The sequence below is a fragment of the Tasmannia lanceolata genome, unplaced genomic scaffold (assembly GCF_043159265.1).
Source record: "Tasmannia lanceolata isolate RefF3 unplaced genomic scaffold, GAP_Taslan_0.1 ptg000048l, whole genome shotgun sequence".
Lineage (NCBI taxonomy): Eukaryota > Viridiplantae > Streptophyta > Magnoliopsida > Canellales > Winteraceae > Tasmannia > Tasmannia lanceolata.
Window position 1 is genome coordinate 2616657 of NW_027518725.1, and position 19498 is coordinate 2636154.

The 19498-nt window shown below is 37.5% G+C and overlaps 2 protein-coding genes across 2 annotated transcripts; both read right to left on the reverse strand.

Moving 5' to 3' along the window:
- Positions 1 to 2354: 2354 nt before the first annotated feature.
- Positions 2355 to 3801, reverse strand: LOC143864231 (putative aquaporin PIP2-8). Its single transcript, XM_077375127.1, has 4 exons — positions 3469 to 3801; positions 3078 to 3373; positions 2779 to 2919; positions 2355 to 2572 (listed from the first exon to the last, which is right to left on the reverse strand). Exons 1-4 carry the CDS (start codon positions 3746 to 3748, stop codon positions 2453 to 2455), a joined length of 837 nt encoding a protein of 278 aa, XP_077231242.1. The 5' UTR covers positions 3749 to 3801; the 3' UTR covers positions 2355 to 2452.
- A 5874-nt stretch (positions 3802 to 9675) lies between these two features.
- On the reverse strand, positions 9676 to 18902 carry LOC143864354 (Single hybrid motif superfamily protein). The gene is made up of 6 exons (XM_077375279.1): positions 18644 to 18902; positions 18285 to 18333; positions 17733 to 17859; positions 13432 to 13502; positions 13245 to 13317; positions 9676 to 9942 (listed from the first exon to the last, which is right to left on the reverse strand). Exons 1-6 carry the CDS (start codon positions 18843 to 18845, stop codon positions 9829 to 9831), a joined length of 636 nt encoding a protein of 211 aa, XP_077231394.1. The 5' UTR covers positions 18846 to 18902; the 3' UTR covers positions 9676 to 9828.
- Between the last annotated feature and the right edge of the window lie 596 nt (positions 18903 to 19498).

Consider the following 19498-nt stretch of genomic DNA (forward strand, 5'->3'; position numbering starts at 1 on the left):
ACAGTTACCGAAACCGAAATTTTAAACCTTGGTCTAAGCTATCTTTGTTGTTTGCATATAAAAAAAGTAGCAACTTTTAGAAATATTTTTCCTTTCCAAACCTTTCCAGAAATTTCTGCAATCCAAAACAAGCTGTTTGGATCTTATACTACACCTCATATATCTTATTATAATATTCGCCCTCTTTTTATACTTGGTACAGCCCCAATAGTGTAACACTAGAGGGGGCTGTCCCAAGTAATACTAGGTGGCAAACACCTCCCTGGTCCTAACCTTTTATTTTTCAGGCACCAATGTAATTTAGGCTGGGACCATGATGCATATAAATGCACCAAACAATGATAACCCTTAAATTTTTGTACATTAGATATCTGGGGCCCACACTCGTAAGATGATCCAACCCGTTCGATTGCCTTAGTCGGCTGGGCCCCACCAATGATTTCTTTCGTAATTTAGCATCCACATTGATTGCAAACATACATGCGTACAGCATACTTAATGCTCTACCACGGGGATGATATTTTGGCGTCCCTTTCATTATTACCTCGTACGTCTTCTTCACGGACTAAGGTAGATTTTCAAAATCATGAAAATGCCCACATGAGAGCCGCAACCCATCTCTCCTAGGGGATGCAACTTGGACCGGGCTCTCGACACGAACCTGACGGGTTCAACCCGATTTTGGCTCGGGTTGAGTTGGCATTTTCTCGGGTTGGGTTAGGGTTGGGAAAAGCCAACCCGATCCGACCCGAATCCGACCTTCGTCCTCTATTTTTATCATTATTTTCTCAGGATTATGTTTTTCTTTCTTGTATTTTTCCATTTCGCAGTAGATGAACCCGACTCTAACCGAACTCAATCTGAACCTAGCCCGACTCAACACGATCTGATTTGGAGGCAGGTTGGGTTAGGGTTGACCATCCTCAACCTGAGGCTCAGGTAATCTCTCTCTCTCTCTCTCTCTCTCTATAAAGAAGGCGGAAGGGAGATTAAGAAGGGGGAGAAGAAGAAGGATGGAGAAAATTTCAAGGTCTCCGACTAAGGGCCCGTATGTTTAGACTATGACAACCGGTTGTGGAATCCCCAACCAATTATTGGTCTCAAAATTAGTGCAATTTTCAGTCCAGTACTCTGTTGGGGAGGGGGGACACTGAGGGACATTGAGCAAAATGGGCTCTCGCTTATTCTGAAAAAACCCACATGGATTGCCCTTAAAATTCCCAGATCCTCTTTCTATAGAGGAAGGAAGACCCAAAAACCCCTAAAATGACTAGCAAATGTGAAACAACCAATTACCCCAAAAGCTTAAAAGCTGCTGGAGACGAGTTGTTTAATCTTTCATACTTTAACACTCCCCCCCCCCTCAGGTGTGGTGGCCCCTCTTTTTTAGGGTTGGCCTACACGTGCTGGACTACACGTGCCAAGTGTGGATTTATTAACATCAATGTTTTGAACCCGGCTACCATGTGAAACAAGCCAACTCCAAAAGCTTATGCTTTTTTGAGCAAATACAAACAAACCCAAAACATAATACACTATAGATTGAATGCGGAAAAGCTAGAAAACAGTAGCTTCAACGGAAGAAATGCTGACAAAAATTACTCTTGGGGATGGCAGATTTATGAGGACAAAATCTTGGAGTGTTTTTGGGGTGGGGTGGTCCCCTCCATAAATTTCCCGTGAGATAGAGCGGGTGTCCCAAGTAATAAAAGGGGGCAAATATGATATGTGGGTTGGTGGTCCCCTCCATAAATTTCCCGTGAAACAGAGCGGGTGTCCCAAGTAATAAAAGGGGGCAAATATGAATATATGATATGTGGGTTGGTGGTCCCCTCCGTAAATTTCCCTTGAGTTTCCCAAGTAATAAAAGGGATCTAGGGACCATCTCATAGACCGGATTGTTGCATGAGAGAGCAGCCCCACATAGGATGAAATAAATGAATAAAACAAAAGTACTGAGCCTATGTGGATGCTCTCATGCAACACAGCAGATCCGCAAAATGCCTTCAGCGATGGTCCCTAGCAAATTCCCAACTACATTATAGAATGTGACTCACTCTTTGTTCTACGCTTTGGATACCGAGAGCTTTTTGTAAGCATAATATAAGCCTTTGACAGCTGGTCAAAATATATAAAATAACGTCAGGTAGTCCCATTATCAAAACAGGGTCGTGCGGAGAACAGTAAGATTGAAGAAGAGTAGAAGAGAGAGATAAAATGGCATAAAGAAACAGGTGGATGAGATAATGTCCCCAGGAAAGAATTCATTTCATAAGAGAGAGGATGAAACAGCCCGTGAATGGTCCAAATGACACAAAAAAAAACTGAAAAAGTAAAACCTCCCCCCACCCCCCCCCCCCACTAAGTCCCATAAATCAGACCAACAAATGCACGGATAGAGATCTCTACACAATAGAAAAAACAAATCAAATGCAAAGGCATAACTGATTCCTCAGTTATTAGGGTTGCTTCGGAAGGATCCCAAGGCTTTAATAGCTGCAGCTCTCAGAATATATTGATGGTATGCAGCTGCAGCTAGAGCTCCAACAAAGGGTCCAACCCAGAATATCCACTGCACAAACAAAACCCACATTAAAAAAGAACTAGTAAAGCCTCAAAAACAAAGAACAATGAGAAAACTATAGCCTATACAAAAGAAAACTAAGTGGGTAATCTTTCAAAATACAAATTACAGCCAACTAAACCAAATAATAAAACAATATGAAGAGAAAACAATCTGGGTTTCTGTTTCTTGGCATTCATGAAGCATGTATATACCTGATCATCCCAGGCTTTGTCTTGGTTGTAAATAACAGCAGCTCCAAAACTCCTAGCAGGGTTGATACCAGTTCCAGTAATGGGAATGGTAGCCAAATGCACCATGAAAACAGCAAACCCAATAGGCAAAGGAGCCAAAACCTGCACCAAAAAATAAACAAGACCCCGCCATTATTAAGAGAATCAAAGATCGGAGACTAGAAAATGTTGAAGTATAAATGATTAAATAACACCAACTCTAATAACTCTTAACTCTAAAAGCTTATCTTGTTTCACATAAAGAGAGTTGTATTACTTACTGGAACATGAGAATCACGAGCACTTCTCTTTGGATCAGTAGCAGAGAAAACAGTGTAAACGAGAACAAAAGTCCCAATAATTTCAGCACCAATAGCCGTTCCCTTTGAATATCCGGGTGCAACTTCGTTGGCCCCACCGCCTAGAGAGTTGTAAGGATGCTTCATGAAAGCTTTCACCAAACCCACACCACATATGGCTCCCAAACACTGGAAAACCATGTAGGAAACTGCTCGGAGCAAGGAAACCTTCCGTGCTAGGAACAGACCAAAAGTCACCGCTGGGTTGATATGTCCACCTGGCAAAAGGGTCCAAATGGGGAACAAATTAGAAGGGTAGAAATGGAAAATATGGGCAAAATGGAAGAGACTCTTTATTTTTAATTTTTCAAACCTGAGATTCCGGCAGTGCAGTAAACGAGAATGAAAATCATTCCACCAAAAGCCCAGGCGATTCCTAGGAGGCCTACGCCACCACATACGTCAGCTTGCTTCTTGTGGCCGATTACTGTGGCGATTGTGACGTAGAGAAAGAGTAAAGTCGCGATGAATTCGGCAATTAGAGCTCTGTAAAATGACCAAAGCTTCAGCTCTCCCATGTCGAATAATGGAGCTGGAGGTGGGTCAATATAGTCTTTTCCATGAAGGGCTTCTTCACTCACTTCCTTAGACATATTTTCTCTCTCTGTGTTTTTGCACTGCTAAAGAGGTGTAGAGTGGAGAAATGAGAAGAGAATGGTGGGATTTATGGATTAGAAGGGGTGGGGGTGGGGCCCATTTTACAGCGAAACCATGTGACTGACTAAACATCTCTCTGGCATCCACCTTCCTCAACGGCTACATTGGTCCCACACACCATATAAAAAGGGAAATGATAAATGCGCCCTTTTTCATCACACCATTTAATTTGAACTATGTTCTAGTAAAGAGACAAAAGATGAGGTGTCCTTATCAAATCGCATGGGGTATTAATAAATAATAATCAGCTCCCACTACCGATATCTCTCTCGTGCTCTGTAAAACGCAGACACTACACACTTACGCCTCTGTCGCCTCGCGACAAATCATTCAGATGAAAAGTCGGCAATGCCCTTCTATTCGGTTGATTCTCTTCTTATCTGCTCAGGATATTCTTGTAATTTCAGTACTAGTCCCGTTCAAAAAGTAGGAAGCTTTCTCAAATATGTCGGGTTATTTATATGGTTGGGAGAACGACACATTTCGACATTCTATTGGTGCCAGCTGTCATATTTGTGATGGGTCCCAAAGACCGTTATTCCCCGAAACGTGTAGGTATAATCTAACGTCTAGATGTTTTGGGATTCCTCTTTTGTTACCGTTGGGTGGGCCAATGGGTGAAGCAATACCGCAACGGTCGTATTTTTTCCATGAAATTCATCCTGTGGCTATAGTTGAGTGTGACGATTTGAAGTCTATCTGATCCGTTCAAATAAAATGCGGCCACAGAAAGCGACCCATTGCCATTTTTTCAAAAGTAATTAACAGATAAGAGAGACGTTATTATTTTGCTCTTTGTTGCTATCTGATGACATCGAGTGACAGGTCTCAGTACCGTAAGATATATACCCCTTGATGTTTTTCAGAAGGTACAAAAGGAGGAGAAAAGCATTGGATTTACCTTAAGATCGATTAACAAGCTTTTCATAAATGATCAACGAGGGACAAAAGAGGTCTTGTCATCAAAAGCTAGACGAAAATGCCCTTTTCTTAAGCAACACGTTTTGCTTTTCCACTTTTCCCTCTTCTCTCTTCTTCCCTCTTTTTTCTTACTTTTTCATTTTCAACTTTGTTTTTCTTTTACGTCACCAGTCATCTTCTTCATCATTTAGCCACCATTGGAGGTGGAAAACTCGAAAATTTGAAACATGAGTTCATTCACATCTATCTTTCAATATCTAGGTTTTGTTTTTCATTTGTTTTACAGTTTTGCATTTCTCCTTCTCCCTTTCAATGGAGGATGAGGAAGATGAATCGTACGGTAGAAAGAAAAAAACGTGAAAATGAACGAGTGAAAAAAAACAGGAAGTAAAAACGTGTTCATAAGAGACTTGATAAGCCCATTCAGAATTTGGTAACCCCATTTTGATACTGGATAACCCCAACCCCAGAGACTTGAAAACCTCCTTCCAAAACTCCAGTACCCTTGGGCAATTTTAAGGGACTTGATAAGCCCATTCGTAAATTGGTAACCCCATTTTGATACTAGATAACCCCAATCTCAAATACTTGAAAACTCCCTTCCAAAACTCTAGTACCCACGGCCAATTTTCAGGAACTTGATAAGCCCATTCGAAAATTGGTAACCCCATTTTGATACTTGATAACCCCATTCCTAGAGACTTGAAAACCCCCTTCTAAAACTCCAGTACCCTTGGCCAATTTTCAAGGACTTGATAAGCCCATTCAGAATTTGTTAACCGCATTTTTATACTAGATAACCCCAATCCCAGAGACTTGAAAACCCTCTTCCAAAACTCTAATACCCTTGGCCAATTTTTAGGGACTTGATCACCCCATTCGGAAATTGGTGACCTCATTTTTTATACTAGATAACCCAAATCCTAGAAACTTGAAAACCCTTTTCCAAAACTCCAGTACCCTCGGCCAATTTTCAAGCACTTGATAAGCCCATTCGAAAATTGGTAACCCTACTTTTGAGAGTTACTAACCCTCTTCTAGAGAGTTGATAAACCCCTTCTGCTACAAAACCCCCTGCCTATAACAACTCTTCGAATGGCATTATAATTCTGCTCATGATAGAAATAACAAAGAAATGTATGCTGTTTTCATTAAATGTGCTTCATGTATTACATATCAATTTGTGTATTACAAATTTTTTTTTTTTTAAGTAAATAAAAAAATGTGTAGCCATCCATTCACGTATTACATCAACTTTTTCTTATACAACCACTTGTCTTCCAAAAAGTGTGAGTGAAGCCATCCATGCATTATCTCTAGAACTCACCCTAAAAAACATATCGCTTAAACCCTAACAAGATAAATCAGAAATAGAGGAATGAAAAATAGTGCAAAACCCTAAACAAAAAAAGAAAGAAAAACAAAACCTAAATACAAAGAGATAGATGATAAGAACTCAACATTCAAGTTTTCAAGATTTGCCAGCAACAATGGTGGCTAAACAAGGAGGAAGATGACTGGTAGGTTAAAAAATAAAAAAGGTGATAATGGAGAAGTAAAAGAAGAGGGAAGAAGGAGAAAACAAGGTCAAAACGTGTTGTAAATTTCAAAGGGTATTTTCGTCCAGCTTTTACTGACAAGACCTCTTTTGTCCCCCGTTGATAATTTTTGAAAAGCATGGGTCCTGTTCATAATTTTGCCTAATGTTTGTCCCCCATTGGTAATTGGTCCTTTACATGAAACTTACTTAGAAGTTTAGTGGTAAGTAGTGTTGGATTGAGGAGGGTTAGCCCTAACCCCACCCCTCTAACCCTCTCAACACTACGCGTCTAACCCTATTTTCCAAATTGTGTCGGGCTGGGTTTGGGTAAAACTGGAAAACATGCAAAAAATGGATATTGGGTCGATGGTCGAATCAGGTTGCAATAAAATGCCGATAAAACTATGGGAACAGGGTCGACCCAAACTAAAATAAAATCACGATTAAATTGTGGGGGACAGGGTCATATTCAAGTCGGGTCGGATTGCCACCCAAGGCCTCAACCCTAGACAATCCGAAATTAAATTAGGTTGGCCTTTTCCAACCCTAACCGAATCCAACCCGAGGAAAGGCCAACTTGAGCCAAGCTAAAATCAGATTGGACCTGTCAAGTTTGGGTTGAGCCCGACCTAAGTGGCTCCACTAAAAATGGCCACACACTTTTTAATTGGCGTGGCAATAACATGTTCTGATAATGGGAGAAAATCACCTTATTTTATAGTTTCACCTGCTTTCAAAGGCTATTACAATTCCCAAAAAGCTTTCAACAGCCAATTAAAAAGTGCAATACAAGGTGAGTTTGTCCCATTATCAAAATATGGTCGGCCGGATATCAGCAGCGTATATACATTAATTAATATAGATTATTCACCATTCCTAACACCTATTATTTATTAGTATAATTAAATACAAAACCAACGAAGCGTGGGCCCTTAATCATTGAAAGACAGAAGGAATAATGAAATTGGGCGGCTGAATATGCTCAAACTTGCTTACTTTAATCATCTTTTTAAAATAGGATTAATCATAGAAACAGTTTAAGTACACTGGCAAAACAGTTCTTATTTAACATTATAAATGTTACTACCAATCCTACTTGTTGTGAGTATAGCGATCTTCTAGATGCACCATGATAAGGGTGACAATAAATCCGAGCTACTGACATTGGCACTACTGTGTTTTAATAATTGCACAAGCTCAGCTTGTCATTTCTTTTTTAATTTGCTTCTGATTGTCTTTTGGGAACTGTAATAATAATTTTTGGCACAATTAAAAAAGAAAAGACAAGATGAGTTAGTGCAAATTTTTTTTTTTTTAAAAGATGGTAGTGCCAATATCAAATCTAACTCCTTGATATTAAAAATTCACGTGTTCGGCCACCCTAAAAGAAGACATGGCCATCTAAAAAATAAGAGGCGTCGCATGTGAAGGGGAGTGTTAAAGTATAAATAATTAAATAACACCAACGCTAACAGCCTAAGCTTCGGAGTAATTGGTTGTTTCACAATCATAACTAACTCATAGGGGGATCCGATTTGGTGGATCCGTTGACACCCTAGTTGTAGTGGTTCTATAAGAACTTTTTTTAGGGGCTGTTTTAGATACGAGTATTTTAGAATCCTAGATTACCTCAAAATCCTGGATGGAAGACGAGAGAAGGAGACCGTCTTTCGTTTTTAGATTTCACGCCCTTCTTTCCGTCGAGCCAGAGAGTAGGAGATTGTCCCGTTTCTGGGTTTTAGAAATCTCAGGATAGGGAGAGATTTCTAAAACCTGGATTTCTTACTTCAAATCCAAGAAACATTGTCCGAACAGCACACTACAGCTTGATCATGAACCCTCATTTACACTATTTTCAAGCTAAAACTTGGATTCTAAAATCTGCGTATCCAAACGGCCCAGCCCCGTTTGGATTGCAGGAATTGTTTGGAAGAAGTTGGAAAAGAAAACTTTTCCAATTTTTCATGATTTTCCATTGCTTGATTACATATAAAACAAAACGTAATTTGAACCACCGCGGTGCAAGTTTTATTTTACAAATACATTTAATTTACCTAAAATTTATCATTTGCCTCTAAATTGTGGAAACAAAAAAATTCCTAGGAAAGAGAAATATTTTTCTTGGAATCCAAAAAAGGCCTTAGGCTCTATTCACTTGCATTCCTGGGTAAGCAAATCCCTGGAAAACAACCTCTTTTTTCCTTGACAAGACAGAATTCTGGTGTTTACTTGCTTTCCAGAGAAAGTAGCAAGCCTAGGTGGAAAATGTCAAATAATGACATGGAAATTGCCAAAAATGATGTGGAAATGTCTCTTTTCTCACAAGTGTGGGAAACCAAATCCCACTATTTTGGTCGGATTTGCTTACACTGGAAAACGGGCAAGCAGTTTCTCGGGAAACCTTTTCCTGCACAGTTCCTGGCTACTTCTTGCGCATGTGAACAGGTGTGAGAAACCTTTTCCTACACAGTTTCCTTGGATTTCTTTTCCTAATGCCACGTCAGATTCCCGGAAAACCTTTGCTTTTGGTTTCTTGGGAAAACAAGTGAACAGAGCCTTAGGGAATTTGCCGGACAAATTTACGGAAAGGCATCCCGCAGCTCACTTTTGCAGTTGCCAACAGCAGAGTTTGTCTTATTAATTTAATCCAACTGAGCTAGCTGTTGTCTCCTGCAAAAATTTTATTTTATTTATTTATTTATTTATTTTGCCCAGCGAAAAATTACTTGAAGGGGGTGGGCAAAGTAAATATGGGGGCAAATTTATCATGTCCCAAAATTTAATATAGCTAACATCATGCTGAGGGCTTTATTGAACTGCATCAATCAAGGGTCGTCTCATGAATTGGCGTCTTATTGTATCACTTCCCCAAGACTCTTTATCTAAAGAAACATTTATACTTTCAGTTCTGTACAAAGTTTGTGCACGATGGAAAGTTACTAGCAATGGTCAATCTCTGAAAATTGGACGGTCAAGATCATCTTATTGGGGAGATTTTGGGACCATAAAATGAACAGTTTGGATAATTGAAGGCGTAAGCACTCGGAATTTTACTCGACTAATCCATAGATTAGATTCAAATCAATTGATTATACGCTTTTTCTTTTGACATAAAATGGACGTAAAACATCTTTCACGCCTATTTTTTCCGCTTAAAAATGAGTTTAAATTTTATTTTACGCCCATTTTACATTGAGGCTCCATCTCTTTCAAAGTAAAATGGGCATAAAACAAAATTCATGCTCATTTTTCCAATTAAAAATAGGCGTAAACTTTGTTTCGCGGCCCATTTTACGTTAAAAGAAACATAGCCTTTATGTTTCTTAATATTTGAAAACTATTTATGGGAGAAAAAAGGAAAGAACCATTCAAAAAAAAGGAAAAAAAAGAAGAAGAAAACAATGACAAATTAAAATAAATTCAGCACAATAGATTTGTTGAATGCATGGAGTCCTGCAATGGGTTGAATTTGCTATAGTTTCAACTACTTGATGCCTCATTATTTTTTGTTTCATTTGAAAAAATGAATACATAAAAGAAATACCTCGAGATAAATTAACAGAGACCTCTTAACTTCTTGTAGTCTTCCTGGTTCAATAATGTATTCTTGATCTTGAGCCAATCTGCCGGTTTTGGCATCATGATTGCAATATATCCTTCTCTATCTGCCTGAGGTGCATATAAACAAAGGAATATGTAAAGCAAAAAGCTCACTGAAATAAGCAAAAGACTATACAGTATTCATAATTATTTTTTTCGAAAGAGACCATCTTTGCGTAAATTAATAAGAATTACATGGTCTTGTGCTGAACAAAACACTAGTCAAATATCATCAGAGCTATTAGCAGGGACGTAATTCACCAGAGGTGGGATAAATATTTCAAGCACTTGCATAGACTTTCCAATTCCTATGGTACTTTATTCTCATTTAAAATGGGGTTTCTCAGTGCAACAACTTTATAAGGAACTGCTTTTAATTTGGTCAGATGTTCAGTAAACAACAGAACTACCCTGTTTTACCTTGTTTTGAAAGTCTTGGGGTTTTGAAAAATCGTTGCATTCATAGTTGCTAGCAGAGATAAAATGCAGGAAAAGAGAAGCTCTATAGAATGTAAAGAGAAAATGTGTGGGGAATGTCATTGAAATTTGAAAGTACACATGAAGCATTTAATAAACCTCGTTGGAAGAGAACAAGAAATACATAGAAAGAGTAGGATGGTAGTAGGTTAGGGAGGGAGGGTTAATATAGGTAAGAATTACAAGCAGAAAAGATGAATTCACAACATTATAATTACAAGTTTAAGGAATATATTTAATGTCAAAAGTGTTTTTCATATAAGAAGGTCTGCAAATAGTCATGTCGACTGCCTTGCCAGGCCAGGGGAGGCCAAAGTCGGGCTAGAGATCTCTGATTCTCTCCCTCTCTCTCTCTCTCTCTCTCTCTCTCTCTCTCTCTCTCTCTCTCTCTCTCTCTCTCTCTCATGGTAACAAGATCTACGATTATCTCCCGCCTTGATCTGCTTCGCCCCTTTATTTTCTTTGGCCTCCCGTGGAAGGCGGGATTGTTTCGTTATCTTCATCTCTCTTTTTCTGGATTATCTCTGTTGTATTTATGTACTGTGACCATCTCGGTAACAGGTTTATCCCGTTTTATTTAATTAAGTTTTCTGCTGTCATTCAAAAAAATAAAAAAGTTTTAAAAAGATCCACATGATTAAGATGAGTTTTCACGTTTTAAATGCACTCTCCTTTCTTAAATATACTCCTTAAGCATTTCAAAATGAGAAAATATTATTTTAGTAAGAAGTAGTCACCTAAATAGGAAAACTGTTCTTAATTGAGAGGAAATGCATAGGAAGCGTCTAAGAAAGGTGCTTCCCCTAAATTTGGAAAGCGACAAGAAGTTAGTTTTCCAAGCGAGTTTCCTGGGAAGCAAGCTTCCCATCCAACTAGGAAGTTTATGGTAACTATGGTTGCATCAATCTACCTCCGGGGTGCTACAAAGACATCAACCATTGCAGTCCGAATAGACACCATTCTCAGTATATCTGTCAACTACAAGAGCTAGGAGACAAAGTGGATTTAAACAACCAATGAGTAGATGATCCTTCGATAAATAACAAATATATTAATAAATGAAAAAAAATAGAATTACAAGAGGGCAACATTTGCTCACAAAATGGGGGTCTAAATACTCCTCTCACAAGTCTCTACTACCTCATTAGGCTTAGCCAAAATATGACAAAGGCACCTCTTGACAGTAGCCAAATATAATACTTTATTCATGATACATCCAATCTCCATGGCGATGGATTCCTCTCTAATGTCCATACAGTGACATCATTCAACCACGATATTTCCAGAAATTTTCTTACAAAAGATCCTTAAACCTTCCAGGAGCACTGTAGCCGTGGTTTCATTTGAAGCTTCGATCAGTAAAGGGACTCATCTGACGGATTTTCATTCTGAAATATTTTCGTTAAATAGTGGTTTTGTCAATAAACTTATATGGAGCAGGTTGAAATGCATCAAGATGTCCCATCATTTGAGTTTTACAAATAACAAATTGGACTGCAAGTTTGGTGGGGTCAAACTTAAGGAGAGCATAACTAGCCATTGACAAAATAGAAAACAGAAGTATTTTATATGAAAAGGTTTGCCCTACTAAATACAAACTCCAGTCTTTTCAATTTTTCCTTCTTGGCTAGGCTGAATTGGAATCAAAAGTTGAAGGGGCAAATATGTGCATCTTTACATTCTCACTCACGCTTCATATATTTCCATTCATTTTTCTTCGACATATTTGCTTCCGAAACAATAACACTTCTTTTCTGAGCTCACAGCTATCGCTACGATTATCACCTGAAGGGGAACTTTAAACAACAGCCTCATGAGTCCATTCCCTGGTGTCTACTCAGGCCCCATGAATTTATGCTTATCAAATCAAAGGCTCATCCAACATGTGTCCCATTCACAAATTATCTGTTTAGAAGCTGCAGTTCACAAACGAGGTCCGCTAAAATATTTAAAGATGTGAACCTAATGTATGATATGAGTTTTTGCCCCAGTGCCTATAATACCATGTTGGTAATCAAGCCTCATGGCAAGACAATGAATCCAACATGTTTAAGCTCCCATTTAGTATTGAAGGACAAGTTTTAGCCTTTTAGGATCATCCTTAAGTTTGTGATTACGCAATTTGTAGTCTAGGTTCCAAAACATACTTAATATATGATGACCACATGTGAAGTTTCACTCAATTTAATTTCTTATTGAGTATATACATTATCTGAAGAGAACACTAAAAATTATAAGATAACTGTAGATCAACTCATCTCACCATTCCATATAACAAGGAGCCCAAGCACAAATGATAGATCCTAATGCCAGGTGCCTTAAACTGTGTCTTGTATAAATTATTATAGAAAAGCTTGACCGAACTACTCGTTGATCCAAGTACAAAAAAAACCAACTCACCTGATAAACGAATTAAAATATTAATATACCTAATGCACTCTCAAGTATATAGAAGTAAAACAAATGTGGATATGGACGGAAACCAAGTTGCTCAACAATTTCATAATTCACAAACCATTCAGAGCACAATTCATGGAATAAATTGGATAAAAGCAGTTCCACTCCTAATAAGGTTATAAGAAACGCAAGTCTTACCCATAAAAAAAAGACAAAAGAAATGCAAGTCTTGCATAAAATCTAATGCTGCCAAAAATCATCCAAGGAAGTCTAATTCTTTTAAGGAAAACCTGCGCTACGTTTCGTGAAATGGACTTTACAGATACCACTTCTCAATTGAACTTTGAAAAACCATCACGAGCTTCAGAATACAAATGCCAGGATGACTATCCCTATTCCTTGGTGCTTAACGAATGGATTCAGACAAAATATCTATATGACTAAATCAACCAATATGTATTATAATATTTTGATGCAGGGAAATTTTCTGTACTCACCGAGGTATTAAGCAATCCAGGTTGCTTAATTAGCCTATCATTCACTTCCAATAGCGAACCCTTTACGCAGCACCTGCCAAAGTCACCACAAACTTCACTATGAAACTTGAAAGGTGCGAGTACTTAACGAACTAAAATGAAACTCATAAATCATGAGTAATTAAAGAACAAGCAGGAAAAATCAGACCTCACAATGTAGAAATTGTCATTCACACACACTTTACATAAAGCAGAGTTAGGTTCCAAGTGTTGCGCGTTCTGCATTGGAGCAAATCTGAGGTTAATCAAGTTTTACAAATGCTAAACTCAACTACAAGGCATTAGCCTTTTCTGCAGCAGGGCCCACACCATAGAAAAAATTTAAAAAAAAACATACATTTTGCTATAACTTGACTGTGGCTTAAAAGTTATTCTTTACTTATTCAATAAAATCCATGTTTAAAGTAAAAAAGACAATGCATGATGGATATTTAATTTAAGAATATTTCTAGAAAAATGTTAATGGAAACCGTAAGTATATTTTTGAGTAACTACAGGAGTATTACAAATTAAAAACAAAATCTACTACCATTCAATCAATTTTTTTTTTATTAACTAAAAAAAAAAAGAATGGGCCCCATAGCTTGCCAATCTCTTTGGCAGGCAGTTTCCTTCACTGCGAGTGTATGATATAGGAGACACCAATGTAAGGAGAAGAATGCTTGATGAACCTTTTAATGGTCGCTTTTCTACCAAATTGTTTAAGAGGAAAGATTGGACAGGATCCTGATACGGCAATACCTTTACATAAGGCTAACACGTCCACATTATTAGAAGGTTCAGTTTTGAGTTAATACGGTTATCACACGTTCGTTTGAAGAGTTTTTTTAATTGGTGGTCCACAATTTATTTTGGAAGGGCTGTCTCTTTCTCAAACTACAGGCCCTAAAACCTTATGTTTATTCTTAAAAAAAATTTAATTAAGAAGAACAAAAAGCATTACAGAAAGAATCAAACTACTAGGAAATGCAGAGAACAAATTGACCAGGTTATTTCTTAGAAAAAACCACCCCCTTTCTTCTTTTTTCAGGATAAGAGATCCTTCAATGATATAAAGAAAATATCCTCAAGTCAAGAGAATATTCCTTCAATAACTTTTTTTATCCTTTCTATTCCATGAAGTTAAAACATAGCAATGCATTTTGTTTCTTTCTAAACTTCATCATTTGTTTTTTGTATCCTTTCATCATCTGTTTTTTGTATCCTAACTGGCATAAGATTTGATAGTTCCTTCACACCCTTGGTTGTTTACTGTAAGTGGATACCAATGAAAAATGTGAATGGAGTTAGACTTGTTAGAGACTCATTCATAAATTGGGATATCCCTTAGTTGTCAATATCGTTTCGTTCCGGTCAGAATAGACGATACATTTCAGGCACTTTTGGCTGCTAGGAATTGTTTTTCATGATAAATTGGGTGTCCCCAAGTGGAGATGAGGGTGAAGTCCGCTAAAAATCCGGAATCAAAATCCCGGAACTAGTGGAGAAGGCGCTAAAAAACCGGAAAAAGGTTGATACGGTTTTGAGTAGAGATGAGGATGATGTCCGCAAAAAATCCTGAATCAAAATCCTGGAACTAGTGGAGAAGGTGCTAAAAAACCGGAAAAGGTTGATCCGGTTTTGAGTAGAGTTTTTAGTTTCCCAATTTTTAGCTACTTCTCCTCACCAACTAAAAAATCTACTCAAAACCGGATCAACCTTTTCCGGTCTTTTAGCACCTTCGCCACTAGTTCCAGGATTTTGTTTCCGGATTTTTAGCCGACTTCATGCTCATCTCCACTTGGAGACTCCCAATTTATCATGAAAAACAATTCCTCGCAGCCAAACGTGCCCTTCGTTTTGGTCTGGAAAACAAAAAAAAGCCCCTTGTTCTATTTCGTCCAGAATTTGGGTTCGTTCCGACAGAAACACTAATTTTAAATTACAGAATTACCATCCAAAAAGCTAACTTTTGCCTTTTGACTATTTACCCTTATTTATGTCATTTTTACCGTTTTGTAGCCGTTTGAAGGGAGGATGGTATCCAAAACCTATATAAACCCATCTAAGCCCTCATCTTCTTTACTACTTCTACACACTATCTTTCTCTCTCAATTTTTTGTAAGTTCCATTCATCTCAATTCTACTCAATTCCTTCTACGCATCTCTACTCATCTCAACGGGTATTTTCAACATCTAAAGACTTCTAAGGATATTTTCAACATCCAAAGAGAGACCTGGAAGTGGAGGAGCTCTTTCTTCACAACGTTGATCTCGAATGATGTTCCTAGAGATGTTGGTGGTGATGAACACTCGACTGAGTATGATAATCCGGCTTATGACAGCCCTTAGAAGGGGATGAGTTATGTTTGAGTGATGGGATGCAATTTGCAATATTCTTTGCATTTTGTACGATTAATTTAGGGAAATGATATCTGCGCCAAGGTGTTTCGATAAACAAGCGCTCCACTTGTTTGTCGTGTAGTATTTAAATAGATTTCAGAGGATATTACGGTTCTCAAAAAGCTTTTTAAACCCTTTAAATACTACACGACAAACAAGTGGAGCACTTGTTTATCGAAACACCTTGGCGCTGATATCATTTCCCTTAATTTAATTTTTTTTACTTTTACTAATGTATTCCAATAAATTTAATGTTTTAAGTAATAAAATATGTTTTTTTGTTAAATTTGGTTGATGTAATGGGTTTTTAGATTTTCTAACAAATTTCTTTTTTTTTTCTTTTTTTTTAAAAAAAATTTTGCCTATTAAAAAATTCTTTGATTGCAGTATTTTTCCCAAACGAAACACAGAAACGGTTCTGAAACACCGAAACATCCAGTTCCACTTACCAAAACGAAACCCTGAACGAAACAAATTTGATGACTATGGGAAACTAATAGCACAACTGTCAGCATGTAGCATAAGATAAAACAGCAAGATAGATTTCTGTTTTTCATAATCTTAACTTTCTTGCTTGGATACCTATTTACATTTGTTGCTCAGTGCATCTTCAACTAGAGCTTGAGATAATGGAAGCTTTACATCAACCATCATTCAATGGATCACACTATTATTGATGCCATATTGACTTGGGGGCAAAGGACATAAGACTTCTATCTCAAGTCATTGTAAGAGCCAGATTCCTTATAACTCCTATATTGCATCAGCAATGCAGGGTCAAGAATTATCGTGGATACAGTTCCAAGCAACAATTAGTCCATTGCTTTGAATTGCGTGTAGTTGGCCATTCTCTTTGGGAGATGGGGGTGCATCCTCTACGACATACTAGTCTTAGCAGGGTTGAGCAGCTTTGGCCGCCAATGCGTAATCATAAGCTTCTCTCTCTTAAACTCCACAAACTTCCCTCTAAGGCTTGAAATTTGATACAAGCTCCTCAGCGTCTCCAACTCACCTTGTCCAAGCATCGCCGGCATACATGCTGTCAATTTTATAGGGATGTTAAGGTTGAGAATCAGCATTGAATTCTAAGTGTAACTGGATTATAACTTGCAGTAGTTCTTTGCAGCCCATAACTTGGACTAGTTCTTTAGTATTCCTAGATTCAATGAATTTCCAACCACATCAACTTCTAGGATTAATTTTCTCTAAGCCAACTCTAATTTTAGGTTTTCTTTTTTAGAGGTTTTAAAGATTTCCTCAAAATTTTCATATGTTTCTCTTGTAGTCTTACCTGAAATTTTTTATATGTTTCGCTAAGATTATGTCGATCAGCATATAAAACCCAAAAAAAGGTTCTTATTTTCTGCCAAGTGCTTTTCCTTGGATAGGAACAGAATCTTCTGGGCAAGAAGCCAATTCGAAAGCTTGAGTTGGTAGCCTTTTCTACTCAAACATTTCTCAACCCAATCTCCATCAGCATTTTTTTATGAATCACCCACACCTTTCTCTCATGCTTCATGTGTTACTTCCTTGTTTAATCTAATACGGTTCTACAGAGCGAGAAGGCAATTAGAAAGAAGCTTGAGTTGGTAGCATTTGCCACTCAAACATCAATCTCCATCAGAATTTTGTATGAAATCCCCATGTCTTTTTCTCATGCTTCTTGTGTTATTTCCGTGAATAATCTAATACAGTTATTTTAAAAAAAAAAAAAATCTAATACAGTATGGTGCTCCAAATGCTTCAGAAGCAAGCTTCTTATAGAACAACACATCTGCCACAATATTAAAACACAGGCCTAGATTTTCTGAAATGAGAGCAGAACTCCATTTCCTAATTAGAGGGAAACTACCATTTTATACCTTTTAAACATTACACCAATCACCACACTCATGACCAAAACACAGAAAAACATTGAGGATGGGCAATTATTTCATAAAACTTCAATTCTAACTCTAATCCCTAAATCCCCCATAAACCCTAATACCTCTTGTTCTTCTAGTTCACAACAACATGAAGAAATGATATTAAAAAACATAACATCAGTTTAAAATTCAAGTACATTACCCGTTTTCGCTTTCCAGTGACCTTGATCTCGCTCCGATCAGACTTTCCGACATTAAAATCAACAGCGGTAACTCCTCCTTTCTCCGTCAAGGCGACATGCGTAGGTGCCAATCCAATTACACATAACCTTAAATCACAGACCCAAAAACAAGAAAATATAAAAAATGAAATGAAATAAAAAACTAAACAAATTTGAAAGTTACCCAGAAATTGAATTTCTAATCAGGAAGACAAAATCAAAGAAAGATTAATTTTTTCCAATCACACATAACCTTAAATCACAGACCAAAAAAAAAAAAAAAAACATAAAAATTGAAATGAAATAAATTTTTTTTTTTGAAAGTTACCCATAAATTGAATTTCTGAACAGGAAGACAAAATCAAAGAAAGATTAAAATTTCCCAATCACACATAACCTTAAATCACAAACCAAAAAAATAAAAAAAACATAAAAATGAAATAAAAAAAAATTGAAAGTTACCCAGAAATTGAATTTCTAAACATGAAGACAAAATCAAAGAAAGACTAAATTTTTCTTTTTTCCACTTTTACCCGTTGGCGTGGCGGTAAATGTACTGGTCGTGCCCTGGCTTGAGAAAATCTGTGTATTCGCCAAATATAAAAAGAGAGAAAATTTTCAGTAGAGAAAATAAAAAGAAAAGAACTTCGATCCTGTTTGGATTGCAGGATTTTTCTGGAAAAGTTTGGAAAGGGAAAATATTTCCAAAGTTCCAACTTTTTTTTCTACAGAACAAAAATATAACTTAAACCAATCCTATTCAATTTCTATGTAGATGGGCGTTCAATTTAAATGTTATCATAACATTTCCCTCTAAATTGTACAAAGAAAAAAATTTCTATAATTTTTTTTTCCTTGCAATCCAAACAGGGGTTTGGGTCTTTCGTTATACCTGTTATGAAGTAGCTAACAAAGTTTGAGTCTATGGAAGAAGGGGGAATGAGGGGGAGAAGGGTAAAATCGGGAAGTAAAAGTCTACGAAGCTCTTCTTTTTCTTCTTCTTCCTCGATTTGGGGGGCGAAAGAGGGGGTAATAGGAGGGGTATTGTTTTTTGGGGTTTTGAGGGTTTCTGTTTGCAAGCTGGTATCATCCATGGAAAGAGGAGGTTTGAGCTTTGAAATTTTTAAGCGATTTTAGAGGAGAGAGAGAGAGAGAGAGAGAGGACATTGAAATATTGAATGCCCTAATCGTAATGATTAATCGTGGGTCCCATTGTACTGTAAGTGTGATCGTGGCCGTTGATTTGGTGGGTCATGTAGGAGAGCACGTGGTTCTGGTCATCGGGCAAACGTACATCAAGATCAATGGTATTGATCTTCCATAAATGCGACCCCACCGCTCCTAACTCAACTAAGCCTTTGTCCCAAACTAGTTCGGCTAATGAATCCTTTAAAAAACCCTTCATGAAGAAGGTGAAAGGATTTGTCGGGCTCAAATTTACTAAGTCTAATCCTGACACTAGTTTGGGTTCGTCTGCATGGATCATTTTCTTCCATTCTCTCATATCGAAGGTCATGTTATATGTTGTGTTCCTAGACCTCAAGTCTTTCCTCACTTTTCTACCTAAATTGTTTTCGGTATGCTCCTACCTCTTTTTACTCTATCAACTTGGCACAAGTCACTTCTTCTTACTAGAGCATCCAAAGGCCTACGTTGGATATGTCCAAACCATCTTAAGCAGTGCTCCCTCATCTTCTCCTCACTTGGTATCACCCCCACTTTTTTTACAGATGTCTTAATTTTTAAT